Here is a 17,493-nt window from a genome sequence, read left to right on the forward strand (position 1 = left end):
GGCAGATGTGGGAAGGAAACTTATCCCGCGTTCTACGATGTTACGGGTCGGTGCCAACAATGTCAGCAAGGTTGCTGAATTAGCTCTTACGTTGATGAGAAGATCAACGTTGGCCCAGTCAGTGTTGGCGCTGATCGCACTGATGGCAGCTGAGGAAAGGAACCTCACAAGAGAAACATTTTTGGGTGTTATTTTGCGATATTTTACAGGGTCTCCCGTGTACAACGGGTCATTAACTTCCGCGTGTACCGCCAGTTGGGGTACTATTTGCCCTATGCACCCCGTTGGGTGTATGAAAAGGTGGAGGAAAAGTTGGATGAGTGGATAGTGGAGGAGATTGTCATCAAAGAGAAAACCATTGAGAACGATCTCTCTTAAGTTCCGAGAGATCGTACATCTTATGATTTTTCGGCCGACATCTGTCAGAAAATTGATTGGCCAGGTTAAAAAATCTTAATCAGTCCCAGTGCAAAATATCTATGTTTGTAGGGCCAAGCAGGCAGCTACCCTTTGTTTTCCTGGCAAATTGGTCTTTTTAGTTGATGGACAATTCGTATTCGTGATCGTACGATCATTCTGAGATAATCGTGGTCTCACGATGACGATGGGATCTTTTAAAAATCTCAACATCTATGGCCAGCTTTACCCTGATCAAGTCAGAAGTGTGGCAGCATGGAGATTTGTGCAGTTATTGGAAAACTAATGGTGGGGGCCGCAATTTTGTGCCCCACGCAGTGCAGAGCTGTGAAAAGAAGAATCCCGTTCCTTGCTATTTCAGTCAGGATGTCACAATCCCAGATGGGAGCACATTGCAAAAACCCCACCCAATTTACATTGTATATGAAAATGTAAAGATACGTTTCGCTCACAAAAGCAATTTAGAACAATCGCACAACCTTAGCGAGATCAGCACAGTGCACAATATTAGAGGATCAGCAACCTCACAATAGGTCTGGGAAGAAGATATCAGCACACGAGGCATTAGCGTTGCAGGGAGCACCCTGCTTGACAAAGGGGCGTGTCCCGAAACGTTGTATTTACGCACAATAAACGAGCAGGGTGCTCCCTGCAATGCTAATGCCTCTTGTGCCGATATCTTCTTCCAAAATACGTTTCACTTACATGGTGTGAATGGCACTGATGTGAAAAACAATTTCTTCTACGCTTGCTGTTTCAAATACCCAGGAGGGTGAGTTCTTTCAGTTTGGGGGGAAAGTGAAGTAACTAGCACCCCAAAACCAAAGTTTATCCAGAGGAGTCTGGGTTGTTGAAGGACTTCACAGACTGGAGCCCCTTTTGATTTGTTGCCCCATGGGGGTTTGGAGCCACTCAGGTGCGAGGCAAACGCGCTGGAGTAGGGACATTTGACAAATCTCAGGTCTTGGCCTGCAACAGGGTCCGCAACCCGTGTTGGACTTAAGTAGTGGAATTTGCATTCCTGGGGTGTTGTACACCCGCCATGGAGGAGGACTCTTTCAAATACCACCATTTGACATATATATATATATATATATATCTAAGGGACACTTGTCCCAAAATCCCAACCCCCCTTTCCCTTCCAAGTGCGTAATCTCAGAAAGATATCTGGGTCCCTTTTGTGGACTGGAATTGGTTAATGCTATGGCAGTATGTGATTAAACTATTTTCCTTTTCAGCTATGCCACTATCAAGGGTATGTGAATCTGGCACCACCCGAGAAGCGGTTATACAGCAAATGTGATGATGCAAATATATTTTATGTATTGCAGATATTATTGCTGCTGTGTTTTATGAATAGAGTCATGCTTTTATTAAGCATCCTTCGGTGCAAGTTGGTAAGTGATAAGAAAATAAGAAAAATGCAGGTTAAAACACAAGTAAATGAAAGTAAATGTCTGCTTTGTAGTAAGACATCAGCTTTCACATATAGGGTTGCCACATGGGCGGTAAAAATTATGATAAATATTTTTAAAATAAAAAAGATAAAAAAGATAAATATTTAGGAAGGCTGGTATTTTTTTCCAGAAAAGGTTGTAACCCTATTCACATACTAGTTTGTATCCACGTGTTACACCATTACTAAGACACAGATGCCAGTACTGCCTATTATGAAGGGAAACCACTGGAAAACTACCACAAATAACCCACATGTTTGGAAAATATATGATAATTTATGAGGTTTGACAAAAAATTAGAACAGGGCACACCAGCATTGCAAAAAAAAAAAAAAAAGTCATCATAAGCATTTAAAGGAAACCCAATACATTTCAACCCCATACAAGGGGTCTTCACTAAAGGGGCACATGCATAAAAATACAAATGCAGACAATTTATAATCTATTGGCTTTAGGAATCAATACCCTCCTAGTGTTCTGGGGTTAGAATGAATTATAGGAAGTGGGAGACTTGCCTGCTGTTTCAAAGAGGGAGCCAAAACTGGATGACTCCTACAAAGTCCAGGAGAGTGGACAAATATATCTGTCCTTTTCAAAAGTGTAACCTGCTGATCCCCTTTCTATGGTTGCATGGTGAAGCAGCAGATGAGGAAGCTAAAGGAGCATGAAAGAAATGAATGAGCCTTTGTCAAAGAGCCATGTAGGGGTTGACTTGTCAGAGTTATGTATGGCTTGAAGCATGTTGCACCAATAAATGTTCACTTAATATTTCAAGCAGTTAAACCATTGTTTCCAAAGCAGAGGTTACAAGAAAAAGCACTACTTATTCAGAAAAATTCAGTTCTTCCTATATTTTTATCATTTTTCCCTATTAACATTGGTTTCAAGCTTAATTGTACCAGCCGGGCCAGAAAAATACCAGCCCAATTGGGTGACTGACCATGCACGTGTAAAGTCTGTAATTGGTAACTAGGTGCCCTTTCAGCCTGCATAAGATAATGTGGAGAATCACTATAGCCATCTATAATGGTTAATTTGTGATGGTACCACAAATTATAACATTAGATAAGCGATAAGGCTAGGAAGGCCCAATTTTTCCCTGCAAAACCATTATCCCATGGAAAGGTTTGTGCCCCTACAATGATGAACTCTATAGCCCATTAATCAATTTTAAGAAAGCTATAACAGATCATATTCGAACTACAAAATGACCTTAAAGGAACAGTCCAGTGTGAAAATAAAAACTGGATAAATAGATAGGCTATGCAAAATAAAAAATGTTTCTAATATAGTTAGTTAGCTAAAAATGTTATCTATAAAGGCTGGAGTAACTGATGTCTAACAGAACAGAACACTACTTCCTGCTTTTCAGCTTTCTAACTCTGAGTTATTCAGCGACTTGAAGGGGGGCCACATGGGACACAACTGATCAGTGAGTTTGCAATTGATCGTCAGCATGCAGCTCAGATTCAAAAGCAACAGTTATAACCCATGTTTCCCCCTTCCCCCTCAAGTCACTGATAGGTTACTGCTTGGTCATAGGGCTGCCACCTGGCCGGTATTTTACCGGCCTGACTGGTAAAAATGATGGTTGATCCCAATGTTATCAATAGGGAAAAAAGATAAATATATAGGAAGGCCAGTATTTTTTTCCAGAAAATGTGGCAACAAAGAGAACTGAAATGCAGGAAGTAGTGTTCTGCTCGGGTTATGTTAGACAACCAGTCACTCCAGCCTTTATACATTTTTGCCTAACTAACTATATTAGAAACATTTTTTATTTTGCACAGCCTAGCAATTTACCCAGTTTTTATATTTATACTGAACAATTACTTTAAAGTAACAGTTCAGTGTGAAAATAAAAACTAGGTAAATAGGCTGTGCAAAATAAAAAATGTTTCTAATATAGTTAGTTAGCCAAAGATGTAATGTATAAAGGCTGGAGTGACTGGAGGTCAAACATAATAGCCAGAACACTACTTCCTGCTTTTCAGCTCTATAACTCTGGTAACCAGTCAGTGTAAACCAAGAGAGCTGAAAAGCAGGAAGTAGTGTTCTGGCCTTATGTTACACACCCACTCACTCCAGCCTTTATACATTACATTTTTTATCTTGCACAGCCTATCCATTTACCCAGTTGTTATTTTTATACTGAACAATTACTTTAGAGCAGTACCAAAGAATGATCACACATTTAATACCATTGAGCCTTAGCCATTGTTTAAAACGGCCCCGTGATTTAAACAACAGGATTAAATTTAAGTCTTACTACAAACAAAAACATGTAACTTTAACCACACTTTGAACTAAATCCACACATTTGGTTCTACAGTCTCGTGGTTAAAAACACAATGCCCTGGAACATCTACAGGCGGAGCTTAATATGACGCAATCAGAGTGGAAAGACGTTCGCAGTGCATGATGGGAGGATGTGTTTTTGTCGCAGAAAACTTGGGCAGCCATCTTGCGGAACACAAGCAAGCAGGAAGAGCTGATAGAAGATTTGAACACAGTTTCAATTTAAGTATCATTTATTTTTAGGCATAGGGGACGTGAAGGAAGGGCATTTAAGAACTTTCTGAGCCGCAGTTTTCCTACCCAGCCTTTCTTTGGTAAAATTTCCATCTTTAACTCCCCCCGGTCCTGGGTTGGGTGGCTGTCCCCACGGGATTTGCTTCGCCACGGCAGGAGAGCGGGGCGCCCGGCGGGGCGGGGGGGACAGCGTGACATCCAACAGCGTTGGTTTTAGTTTTAGGCGCCGCATTCGAGGGAAGAGGAGAAACGACAGATCGTTGCGGAATAGTACCGACAGAAGCATGGAGGCGGAGAGAGGGGAACAGAATAAAGGTATTGACGCACTACCTAGTTTTTTAACATAAACATTCTTTAATGTTGGAATAGTGTGTTTTAATCCAAGCCCTGCATTTTGCACAAGGTCATGTTATATTCTGGAAAATCTCAGTGGGTTAACGTGGCCGCATGCTTGTATATCTGGCTTGGCGCAGTCCTGTTCACACATTCAATGCAGCTCATTGTCTGATCCGTGCCAACCAACGCAGACAGCGTCGAATAATAACCAAACAATAACAGGCCCGAAGGCACGAATCATAGGCCATTTTGGTGCAGCGTCATTGGCGTACACTTGTGTGACGACTTGGTTTCATTCATTTAGGGCCCTGTTTGTAATCCAACGTCGCCAGAACATTTTTCACCCATTAACCATGGTTTATAAAGTGCAGATGTAATTTTTAAGCACCCATTTTAAACTATTGAAGTTGCCTGCTCTGGGTCTCTTGCATTTGGCAAAAAAAATTGTAAATTCGCCCAGTGGTTTCGAGCAGGAGACTTTAATGCTTTTCAAGTCAGAGGTAATTTGCAATGTATTGTAACCAATAGGGAGAATGATTTCCCGCAGACAAACATTCTTTAACCTTTAAAACTATTAGTATGTTACAGAATAACTAATTCTGAGCAACTTTTCTATTGACCTTCAATTTTTTTTATCTTTATAGTTTTTTAATTATTTTCAAATAAATTGTTTTCAAATGTGGGTTACCTCATCATAAAGCAAATGCTCTGTAAGGCAACTAATTTATTATTGTTACATTTTGTTACTCCTTTCTATTCGGTTCCTGTATTATTCATATTCCAGTCTCCTATTCAAATCTGCATGGTTGCTAGCGTGATTTGGACCCTAACAGCCTAATTGTTGGAACTGCAAACTGGAGAGCTACTGAATAGAAAGCCAAATAACTCAAAAACCACAAATAAAGTTGTAAATGGTCTCAGAATATCACGCTCTGCACCATACAAAAAGTTGATTCAAAGGTGAACAACCCCTTTAAGTAAAATCCAAGAGCATCAGTGATAATTTTTGCTGTGAAGCTCCAATAAATGTAGCATAGCAGTTAAGTTATTCAGTAAATTATCTAGTTTACAAAATTCATCTTATGGGACCCAAAATATAGACTTCATCAAATAAAATCATCATCAAGTCTGTGCTGTTGTATTTGCATTTGCTGTCGATCAGTTAAAATGACAGGTGCCAGATCAGCAATTTATACTTTGGGACTGTTTGAATGTGGGTTCATCCCAATGTGTCATGACCTGGCTTTCTTAAAGGGGCCGTTTACCTTTTGAGTTAATTTTTAGTATGATGTAGAGAGTGATATTCTGGGACAATTTGCAGTTGGTTTTTATTTTTCTATTTTATGTTATTTGAGTTATTTAGCTTTTTATTCAGCAGCTCTCCCAATTTTACAATTTCTGGTCGCTAGAGTCCAAATTACCCTATCCACCATGCACTGATTTGAAAGGACTGAAATATAAATATGAGAGAGCCTGAATATAAAAAGTTGCAATAACTATACATTTGTAGCCTTATAGAGCATTTGTTTTTAGTGACCCCCAATTTGAAAGCTGGAAAGACGGCAAGCAATTAAAAAAAACTATAAAAAAAAATTACGGTAGTTAATTTAAATGTGAATCACTCCTTTAAGGAATAACCAGTTTAATTAACCAGAATTAACTAGTTTAATTTTCCACCAATTTGTTGAACTCAATATTCTCCTGGGTATGACAGAATTTGTGAATATTTTGGTGCTTTGGTAATTGGTTTACTAGAGAAATTGTACATCAGTGTTGTAAAGCAGTGATTGATCACTAAAATTGAGAGATTCCCAATGCTTTATACTCATCAGTGCCAGATTATTGTTTTTATATGTGTTATTGTTTTTATATCTGATTGACGGTACAGTATTTATGAATTGAGAGTAGTGTTATATCCAAGCTGTATTTTTGGTCATTTTGTGATTCACTTTTCTTCTTATTTTGGCTCAAACTTGACACCACTGCCAAGTAGAAGTAACTCATTGTTTAATATTTATACTATTAACATATGGAATGCTAGTGAATGGCGAACCACTTGGTAACACAAATTGAAAAATTGTTAATTGAATGAAGTTTTTTTAAAAACATTTATGAACATTATCTTATTAGAAAGTCTTCCAAAGGAATTAATACCTGTTGCCTCCCTAAGGTCCCAGTGACAGATGACATTTTTCTGCTGACTGAATACATTATTTCAGCCAGCTTCTGCCCATTGTGAGCAGTATGGCTTGGATGCAATCCACCTGTCACTGGCACATGAGATGGATTTCAGCCTGATTTATTTAGCCTTTTCTGCTTGGAATTAACCCTGTGTGTGCAGCAACAACTGACTCACTTACAAGCCTGTTACTACACACGGGTCAGAAGCTAGCTGAATTGTTGTGTTGCCGGTGCATGAATGTTGTGTGTGATTGGCCTAAAGGGGCACCTTTTATTGCATGTAATCATTTTAATTCTGCCCAATCTGTAAACATGGGAAGTTTACAGGTTGGGCTGAATTAGAGCTTTCATTTATGCACCTCTGCTGCTATGTTTATACCTAGACCTCATCTGTTCTTTAAAGATCCATACCTATTGAAGCTGTTTAACATTGCAGTGTCTATTTTCTAGTAACTTGCCACTCTGCCAGCATAAACTCCTGATTTCTTTATTGCCAAGCAATTTTTTAAATGCTTTTGTTTTAACAAGTGTTCATGAAATTTAGTTTTATGAGATTTATAATGCTGTTCCATGGTTTAACCTTGTATAATATACTCCTATTAAAACTTATTCGTTTCAGAAGGTGAAGTGAATGTTTTGGATGATATTTTAACTGAAGCACCAGATCAAGATGATGAATTATACAACCCTGAAAGTGAACAAGATGTAAATGAAAAAAAAGGTACTATATGTCTTCTATTTGGGATCTGACTGTACATTTTTAATTGTTCTTTATAAGCCTTTTAAAATCCTTGAGCATTCCGGTTGGGGATAACAGTAGTTTTTTTTTTTTTTTTTTAAAGCCCCCTGCCTGCGCTAAACTAGCTGCACCGGGAGGGAGCTCCCGGTGCGAGCAGCCATGTTGTGTCACTCATGTGCATAACACGCATGTGACGTCACAAGTGCCCTTTAAGTGCCCTAATCAAGATCTAATTAAGTTTCTAGAAAGGCTTCTTGAAGTTCAAATCCACGCACATTCCAAATTAGTCAGAGCTGCCTGGAAATCATTTTGGCTAGGTCAGTAACAATGGGGGCAGAATGAATTACACACAGCAGCTATTTTGCTAGTTGTAATATGTTTAACACAGTGGACAAACACATAACATGAACAGGGGGGGAAAAACTTTATTCGGTAAATCAAAATGTTCTAAGAAGGGGCTGATACATTGCAGATCAATAGCAGAAAGAGGTCCTCCCCATGTTTGCTGAGCATTGGAATAAACAGGAACGAGCCAGGAGTCAGCCAGCCAGGAATAGGTTTTGAAAGAAATTTGCTGTGCACACTGGCTCCTGCTTGTCTGATGTCACTTGCAAGTGCAGTAGGCTCCTCTCCGACTAAGTTAATTGTTGAAGAGCTAAGGAGAGCTCAGAGAGAAAAAAGGGGACAGGGCTTCACCCTAGAGCAGGAAGTAGCTGAAATGAGCTAGAGAGTTCAACTTGCTGTTCAGAAACCACATCAAACTGAATTCAGGGACTATGGTATGTTGATCTGGAGGGCTGGGTATTTAGAGTCATTTTAGCGTTACATAAACAAGGTTTACTTATTCTCTAATAAAAGCATTTTACTGAAATAAGAGACGTTCTAAATATAATTAAACATCTTTCAGTTTCTCATCGCGCAGTGAGTGACAGATCCAGTTCAGACTTTGGGGGTGCTCCTTTTGCCTAGAATATGTATTAGAGCTCACTCTGTAACAATCTCCACATGCAAGATTTGTAACTGTCCGTTGTTTTATAGATTTTGTTTGTGCTGGAATCTATTATTTAAATTGGCTCTAATAAATATGCTGTCAATCAAAATCTGGGTTTCTAATTTCAATATAATGAATAATGTTCATTTCTCTGTCGTCTCTGGGGGACACAGGGCCAGTTACGCAATTTTGACCACACGCACCTGCACACACACACCTGCACACACCTGCCTTATCTATATATGAACAAGCTCCAAACACTGATGCGTATTTTCCAAGTAACCAATTCTGCATGTTATTTTCCAGACACAAATGGAAAATAATTTCTATGAAATTTGTTAAACTAATTTGCATTCCTTTTTTACATGAAGGTTCCAAAAGAAAAAGTGGCAGAATTGATATGACTGAAAATAAGAGACAAAAGCCATCTTCACATATGAGCAGACAACCTCCTCAAAGAGTAGCATCTGGGGCTAACAAGAAGGTTATCAGCACCAAAGGGAAACCAGTTACAGAATACAAGTGTGATGACTTTCACAGGCAAGACCGGAACAGAAAGTCTGATGGGGATAGAAGGATCCGATCTTCTAGCGGCACTGTAAGAGACAATTATAAAGTGCCACAAGATAAAATCAGTCTTAGAAAGAGAGAGTCTGACAGATCTGATAGGCGACCTAAATCAAGTACACCTGATATAGCTTCTGAGGTAAGACATATTTTCTCAATACCAGTTTAATACACAAAAAAATATGCTTAATGTAAAAATATTGGTGGGAAAAGTGTACTCTGTGCTAATTTAGACTGCACTTGTTTTCTTAAAAACAAAAAACTTGACACCTGCCAATGAAAAGAATTATTCTGGTATCTCAGACCCAAATATGGGTATATATGTCCCCGCCTCCCCAGTACTATCCTCTGGCTTTTACACTGCAGCATGCTTAACTGTGTGGTAAAGCATACTATTAAAACCTATAGGAATATCGGCCTCCCCTATGCTAGGGTAGCTGACAGAGCCAGTACTCCAGGAACCACAGCTACAACAATGCTTTACTCTGCGTTTTGTCGCCTGAGGCTGTTGTGCAGATGACAAAGCTAAGCATCCAATCTTTAATGTGGTAATGGTAGAAAAAAAAAACATTTTGTTGCTTGCACAATAAAACAGATGACAGCTCAAAATTTCTTTTTTATTGAAAACACTGAATTGCCATCTGCTTTTGAATCAAATGACATAAAAATGTGTAAGGGCAAAGGCATACAGAGCTGCTCTTAGTGGTTTTGGGCTTTTGGGTACCTGCACTTAGGGGAAGGTCTGTGTGACCTTGCCCTATCGGAGCAGTTACGTGCAGCTATAAAACGCCTTGTCTTTTCGTATTTGCCACATACATATTATTTATATAGCCCCATCCTTTCCTGCAGCACTTGACAAAGTAAAGGAATACAAATATAAGACCTAACTGTATATACAGACACACATTTCCCCTGAATATATGTAGTCAAAATTGTGTATTGTTAGGGGACAATATGGAAAGGGGATATTTAGATAAAGGGTATTTAATCCTGATCATGAGTTTATATATAGAATTGACAACTTAACCTTAAAGGGATTTTGTCATTATTTTTATGTTTTTATTTCTAAATTACATTTACATTGCAACAAATTCACTCTACTATATAAAATGTAATTCCTGACCCAGTGTATTTTTTTAGTTGTAATGTAGGCAGCCAACTCGGGTCATTTTGCCTGGTCACGTGCTTTCAGAAGGAGCCAGCTCTTTAGGATAGAACTGCCTTCTGGCAGGCTGTTTCTCCTACTCAATGTAACTGAATGTGTCACAGTAGGACTTGGATTTTACTATGGAGTCCTGTTCTTAGATCTACCAGGCAGCTGTTATCTTGTGTTAGGGAGCTGCTATCCGGTTACCTTCCCATTGTTCTGTTGTTAGGCAGGGAGGGGGTGATATCACTCCAACTTGCAATACAGCAGTATAGAGTGACTGAAGTTTATCACAGCACAAGTCACACGACTGGGGGCAGCTGGGAAACTGACAATATGTCTAGCCCCAATGTCAGATTTCAAAATTAAATATAAAAAATCTTTATAGAGATCTTTGATCTTTTGAGAAATGGATTTCAGTGCAGAAGTCTGCTGGAGCAGCACTATAACTGATGTGTTTTGGGAAAAAAAATGACATGACATTATCACTTTAAGGCTATGGGCACCCTCTAACAAATTTTGGTTTGGAAGCTGGGGCTCCCCTTTAAGAATTATAGTTCTAATTCTTGCACTAAACAAAGGTTGAAGTAAACATCCTCCCAGTTTACTGGTTACCAGTTTGCTTTGAAGCCCTTCCTATATTGAGCTTTTTCACATCTTAAAGTGGTTGTTCATGTTTGAGTTAACTTTTTGTATGATGTAGAGAGTTATGTTATAAAACAATATGCAATTGGTTTTCCTTTTTTAAGGTTTTTAGTTTAGCTTTTTATTAAGCAGCTCTTCAATTTGCATTATAAAAAATCTGGTTGCTAGGGTCCATATTACCCTAGTAACCATGCATTGATTTGAATAAGAGCCTGGAATATGAATAGGAGAGGACCTTACTAGAAAGATGAGAAATACAAATTAGCAATAACACTACATTTGTAGCCTTTTTGATGCTGTTTAGATGGGACAAACAATGCCCATTTGAAAGCTGGAAAGGCAAAATTATAAAACTATAAAAAAATAAATAATGAAAACCAATGGAAAAGTTGCTTAGAATTGGCCATTCTGTTACATATTAAAAGGTTGCTTAAGCTCTTATTAGCCTGCACCTTTGGTTGGGGATAACATTTTTACCCAACAGGTGCCCTTTAAATATCCTCTCTGAAAGGTTTGAAGTCTACCATGGTCAGATTATCATAAGAATGATTGCAAGTTTGACACATTGTATATTATTATATTGAGAATTAAAATAGTTAGTTTCATGTTAATTTTCACTTCCATGCCAAATGGAGGCAAATGTTCAGGGTAATGGGCAACACAACAAACCGTAATGTACATTTTGTGGATGTGATTTTGCTTTTGTTTGCTTTCTTAGAAAATAAGACCTGATACAAGCAGACGCCAGAGCAGATCCAGCCATTCTTCAAATGAAGGCAATTCTGATGATTATGGGTCTGATAGGGAAACTGGCAGCAGTGAATCATCAGATGAAGAACAAGGCAATAACAGTGAGAATGATGAAGAAGGGATGGAGGAGGAGGAAGAAGATGATGAGGGTGAGGAAGCTGAAGAAGGGGAGGAAGAGTATGATCGTGATGAACATGCTCGAGACCAGAGAGATGGAAATGATTATGATACTCGTAGCGAGGCAAGCGACTCTGAATCAGATTCTGCCTCTTTCACTGATGGGGATTCTGTTAGATCTGGTTCAGGATCTGACATTTCAGGTATTTTTTAATTTATTTCCCACAATATTTAACACAATGATTTTAATAATCTGTAATAAGTCTATTTACATGTCAAATAGCATATAATAACCACCGTTTTATGGTACTATGCGAAGCAAAGCTGCTTGTTCGAGGAAGTTTTTTCTTTCAGTTAACATAGAAAAGATCAGATTGATTTATGATATATCTACACCACTAATAGAAAGTTTTAATATTTCGCATAGGATCCTATATAAATATTACTTGTAATATCTTTTGTTTTAAGCAAACATTTGTTATCAGATTTCTTACAGGTACACTACTCTATTGTGTTTATTGTATTATGTATATAAATATTGAGGATGTGATCTTATTGTAGTGGTATGCTAAAAACCTTCAAAAGACTGGGAAACGTAAGAATTAAATTGTTGTTGCTGTGTTGCTGCTTTTTTTGATACTAATATATTTTTAAAGACTTTTTTTTACATGGCTGCACCCAGTTTTTATTGTTCAGTGATGTTGAGCAAGTTAAAGGAAAACTATACCCCCAAAATGAAAACTTAAGCAATAGTTCATATCATATTAAGTGGCATATTAAAGAATCTTACCAAACTGGAATATATATTTAATTAAATATTGCCCTTTTACATCTCTTGCCTTGAGCCACCATTTTGTGATGGTCTGTGTGCTGCCTCAGAGATCACCTGACCAGAAATACTTCAACTCTAACTGTAACAGGAAGAAGTGTGGAAGCAAAAGACACAACTCAGTCTGTTAATTGGCTCATGTGACCTAACATGTATGGTTTGTTGGTATGTCTGTGAGTACAGTGAATCCTACGATCCCAGGGGGCGGCCCTTATTTTTTAAAATGGCAATTTTCTATTTATGATTACCCAATGGCACATACTACTAGAAAGTATATTATTATGAAAATGATTTATTTACATGAAGCAGGATTTTACATATGAGCTGTTTTATGCAATATCTTTTTATAGAGACCTACATTGTTTGGGGGATATAGTTTTCCTTTAAGTGAAGGTGGCAGGTATTCATAGAAAATAGGTGAAAAAATAGCATTGTACTTCTAGGAATAAATAGTAGCAGTCTCTACATTTGGTTGTGGAAATCTGTCAGCCTCTATGCATTTTATGTTTTCTGTATCTTTGCATTATTTAATTTAAGTTTTTGTTGTTTGTGACACATTTCTGTCTCTGGATCAGCTCTATAGCAGTCTCAGAGTGGCTCCTAAATATTTGCCACAAGGCAGTATTTATTAAGAGATACTGACACCAGAAAATAACCTTTTTTTTATATCTATTATAACATTATCTTTGAATGCTATTTATAATTTTGCTATTAAAGTATTTGCCTGATGCTTTTACATTACCTTTCTTACCACCATGTTCCTCTATAAGGGGGCTGCCATATTTGTGCAACAGTAGTTGGTTAGCATGCGAAACTCTGACAGACTGAGAAGAGACAGCCAGGTTGGCAAAACAGTCCGGTTTAGGAACTTCAAGTAACAATTACTTACAAAAGCAGACCTATCTGCAAAAAAAAAAAATCATCCTGACCTATATAACTTTTAATGTAGATTAATATTTTGAGAAGAACAGTATCACTATAATAAAGCTATTAACACTATATAGATATTTATTAGAAATGTGATGTGTGCTCAGCGCAGTGCTTATTAAAAATGATGCAGGCATCTATTGTGACAATACTCTGGTTAGCCCTCTTGTTCAACTCAAAAGCTTATATTGAGATACTATATTAAATGTAACTGTCAGGTATGTCACCTGGTTAAGTGTGAGCTGTTGTACTATAGTGTCTTCATTGACATACACACCTAACAGATATCAGGAAACAAAATTGGTCCCTTATCAGGAAACAAAATTGGTCCCTTGCAGATAAACATTCTTGCTAGGAGTGATGTCAGATGAGGTAGTTTCAAGTTTTTTTCACATACAGAGAAACTGTATTGTCTATTGTTATCTCTAGCTGGCCAGATAGTTATTTGCAGGGGACCAACTTTGGCCACTATGGGCAGGCAATTTTGATCAGATTTTTGGACGCAAACACAACATGCAGTAATCCCTTCCAACAGTCGTGTCATTTCAAATCTCCCATGTAGTTTACACATCAGATTTTTATATCTGTCCCATTATATTTTGACACATGCAATTACATCAGCCTTCTAGGATGTGTTCTATCGATCCAACCCCATCCTACAAAATCTCCAGTGTAGTTTTTAGATCAAAGGGTAATAAAATCATCAGTGTAGTTTAGCTCAAAGGGCAATGGTACGTGGTAAAATTTGTTGCAGCTACAAGGCACCAAAAATATTCTGCCATAGATCATACTGACAGTTGTCTCTGCTAAAACACTGAAATCGTGTAGCCACACAAGTGCATGCTAAAGCATTTTTAAGCAATTACACAATTGTAGCAGTTAATTCTCAGTATTGTCTATTTTTTCTTTTTTTGGCAGTTTGTAGCCGCTACACTACAAGCATCAAATAAAGTGTGTCATTGTCCTAATAACTGTTTGGAGTGTTACTGAATCACTTTTGGTTTACATGTTATTCCAGCTGATGTAGAAAATGTATTATGGCTGAAGGGATGACACTAAAACATTTAATATCTAGTTCTAGGAGTCTTTAGGAGATGGTTTTTTTTTTTTAATTTCACTTGAGGCATTTTTTTTTGAATTGCTCCAGTCCGTAGCAATAATTGTAAATCTAACAAACTGTATTGGGTTTTTTAAAAGAACAGTAACACCAAAAATGTATCTATGTAAATATAATATGTTACTCTTCACTGATTAAAAATAAATTCAAGCTGAATAGGGCAAAAGGGTTCATGTTTAAATATGGTTATCCTTCGCTGATAGGGTAAGCTGTTGTGTAGTCATGTGGTTGTCCATTAAAGATGAATAAGGCAGAAAAGGCTAATGTTTACACAGCAGCTAACAAATCAGCTGTGAATTATTATTACTACTGCAACGGTTGTACATTGAACATAGATTCCATACAAAAACATTTACAAATAATAGAGCTAAAGATGATCCTGCCCAAAAGAACTGTGTAGAATACAATTTTATTAAACTGGGCATGCACAGGCAGATTTGAAATGCCGATATACTCCTTTCAAACTGACTGCTTATCTACCTGTGCATCGGAACTTCCGGGCTGCCTCCCTAACAGACTATACAGCTGAAAATTATTCATATAGCTTTCAGACAGGATTGAAAATCAGGTCAGGCAAGGACCATGTTGATGCAGTTTTCTCTCAGCAAGCCCATGTAGCCCTCTATTATAATCCACTCGCTGCCAAAAAACCCGATCAACCGGATTTTGCCCAGCAAGAAGTGGATCTTTGTGTACGACATGGCTGACTACAGACTGAAAATATTTCTTATATAAAACAGGACATTTGTTGACAGGAAATTATTTATTTGTAGGTGCATTCTATAACTAAAATGTTCACATTTGTTACTCATCCTTTATAAAACTTTAGCTGCTACAAGTAGCTTTGGGGTATGTCTCTTATTTCTACATCTTTTTTTACTGGCCAGTTCACAAATAGATTTTAGGGAGTGCTGCAGAAATATATCTTTAATGTTGGCTGAGTATTACAATACCACATATATTGGAGAATATACATTGCTTAACATAATACATATATAACTAGTTTTACTATGAAGTAGAATGAATTTTCCTCTGCTTCTCCCCCCCTTGAGCTGTTACCAGTCAGTTCAGCCCTTATTTTTTAGCATTTGTTTAGTAAACAAAAAAACTAGTACTTAAGGGACCATAACTTTTTTGGTAATAAGCATAGCTCATGCAGTAACATCAATTTCCCTAATGGAGCGGGCTTCCTAAAACCAAGTATCGGTGGCTGGAGGATTTTATACCCGCTGCCAATCTTACATTATCTTCTCACATATTTTCTAGATCAAAAAAAGAAGGAAAGGAAAAGGGCTAGAGGTATATCTCCAATTGTGTTTGATAGAAGTGGAAGTTCTGCATCAGACTCTTATGCAGGTATTATTTCTTTTTTAAGATGCTGTCATTATTTCTTCCACAAAAGTAGATAAAATAGTAATGCTCAATTGTGGCATGAATAACTCAGCTTTTGAAGTGAAGGTGACTGAGGATAATTATGATTTTGGTGGAAATTACATTTCCATGTAGTTCAGATGAAACAAGATTGAGAGCTTCAGACCAAAATTTGCAACAACACTTATGAAAGAATTTTTGTTTGCCTGATAAATTTTTTTTCACCCTTTATAGGCTGGTTATAGTTTTTAGAATGAAATTACAATTTGTCTGTATTATATTTGATTCTGGTGTCTGTAACAGTTAATACATTTCTTATATAAAAATATTATTGCAGAATTGTGTTGAAACATTGACTATTAACCCTAATGGCACAGGTTTACATCCGAAACCTGGCTAATTTCTCCTCCTACACAAAATAAATGCGTATGGAAAGCAGTATAAAAAAACTATTGTGAAAAATGTTAATGTATTTTTTATAAATTTCTTTTAAAAATGGTTTTTCAAAGAAAACGGGACAAAGCAGTTTTGAAAATGTATTTTATGTCTGAAAGCACAATTTGAAATCACAATCTGAATACGTGTACTTTGGCCAAACACAGGTTCAGAAAAGAAGCACGAAAAATTGCCCTCTTCTGTTCGTGATGTTCGAAAAGGTATCCTTTAATTTTCCCTTTTCTTCTGTGATTTGGTCCACAATCCCATCAAAGAAATTGAATAAGTAGGGACTGTGTGGTAGAATAAATACTGCAGAATAGCTAATGTGTCAGTTACCATATTTTGTGGTTAGCATATACTGAATAAAGCCATAGTAGACTTGAAAAAGCTCTTACGCTTTGAAAACTGATTCAGCAACCATGTATTTTAGGACAGGAATAGAATACATTTTCATTCAATATGTTTGATTCCTTGTACACTGGCTGTCCCAGTTTTCATTGCTAAGGCACTACATGGAAATGCAAAGAAAGTGGGGAAAATACATTGATCAGTTACAGAATTTGCACAAATAAGTATTTTAAAAGTCACTAGCTTTTATTTAAACAAAGTAGATTTTTATATTTTGTAGTAAATAATTACAAATAAGACCGCTATTAAAAAGGTTCCCCACTTCCTTGCACATCTCCTAATTATTTAACTCTTTCCAACGCATAAACTTTGTTTTCATTTTGATTATTCACTGCAAGGTGTTGCTAAATTATTAGAATGAATGTTTGTCTGTTCAGATGTACACATGTTTACAAAATTATAGATTCAAACGTGTTGCGTCAGGTGGGTTTGAATAGTAAATTGTGGTTTTAAAACCCTCCTTAAAAACAAAGTATTTTTAAAATTCACCTTTTGATTAAATATTTTCATTGTGCAAAGGCAAT

The 17,493-nt window shown here is 37.2% G+C and overlaps 1 protein-coding gene across 8 annotated transcripts in view; it reads left to right on the forward strand.

Annotated features, from left to right (window-relative positions):
- Positions 1–4,271: 4,271 nt before the first annotated feature.
- Positions 4,272–17,493, forward strand: part of ythdc1.L (YTH domain containing 1 L homeolog) — a 39,300-nt gene continuing 26,078 nt past the window's right edge. For 2 of the 8 annotated variants that reach the window (XM_041581959.1, XM_041581949.1), the window contains exons 1-6: positions 4,273–4,721; positions 7,543–7,644; positions 9,025–9,359; positions 11,731–12,082; positions 16,019–16,108; positions 16,726–16,779. In XM_041581959.1, coding sequence (XP_041437893.1) covers positions 4,691–4,721; positions 7,543–7,644; positions 9,025–9,359; positions 11,731–12,082; positions 16,019–16,108; positions 16,726–16,779 — 964 coding nt within the window. In that variant the 5' untranslated portion in view covers positions 4,273–4,690. 8 annotated transcript variants of the gene reach the window in all.

The sequence above is a fragment of the Xenopus laevis genome, chromosome 1L (genome assembly GCF_017654675.1).
Source record: "Xenopus laevis strain J_2021 chromosome 1L, Xenopus_laevis_v10.1, whole genome shotgun sequence".
Taxonomy (NCBI): domain Eukaryota; kingdom Metazoa; phylum Chordata; class Amphibia; order Anura; family Pipidae; genus Xenopus; species Xenopus laevis.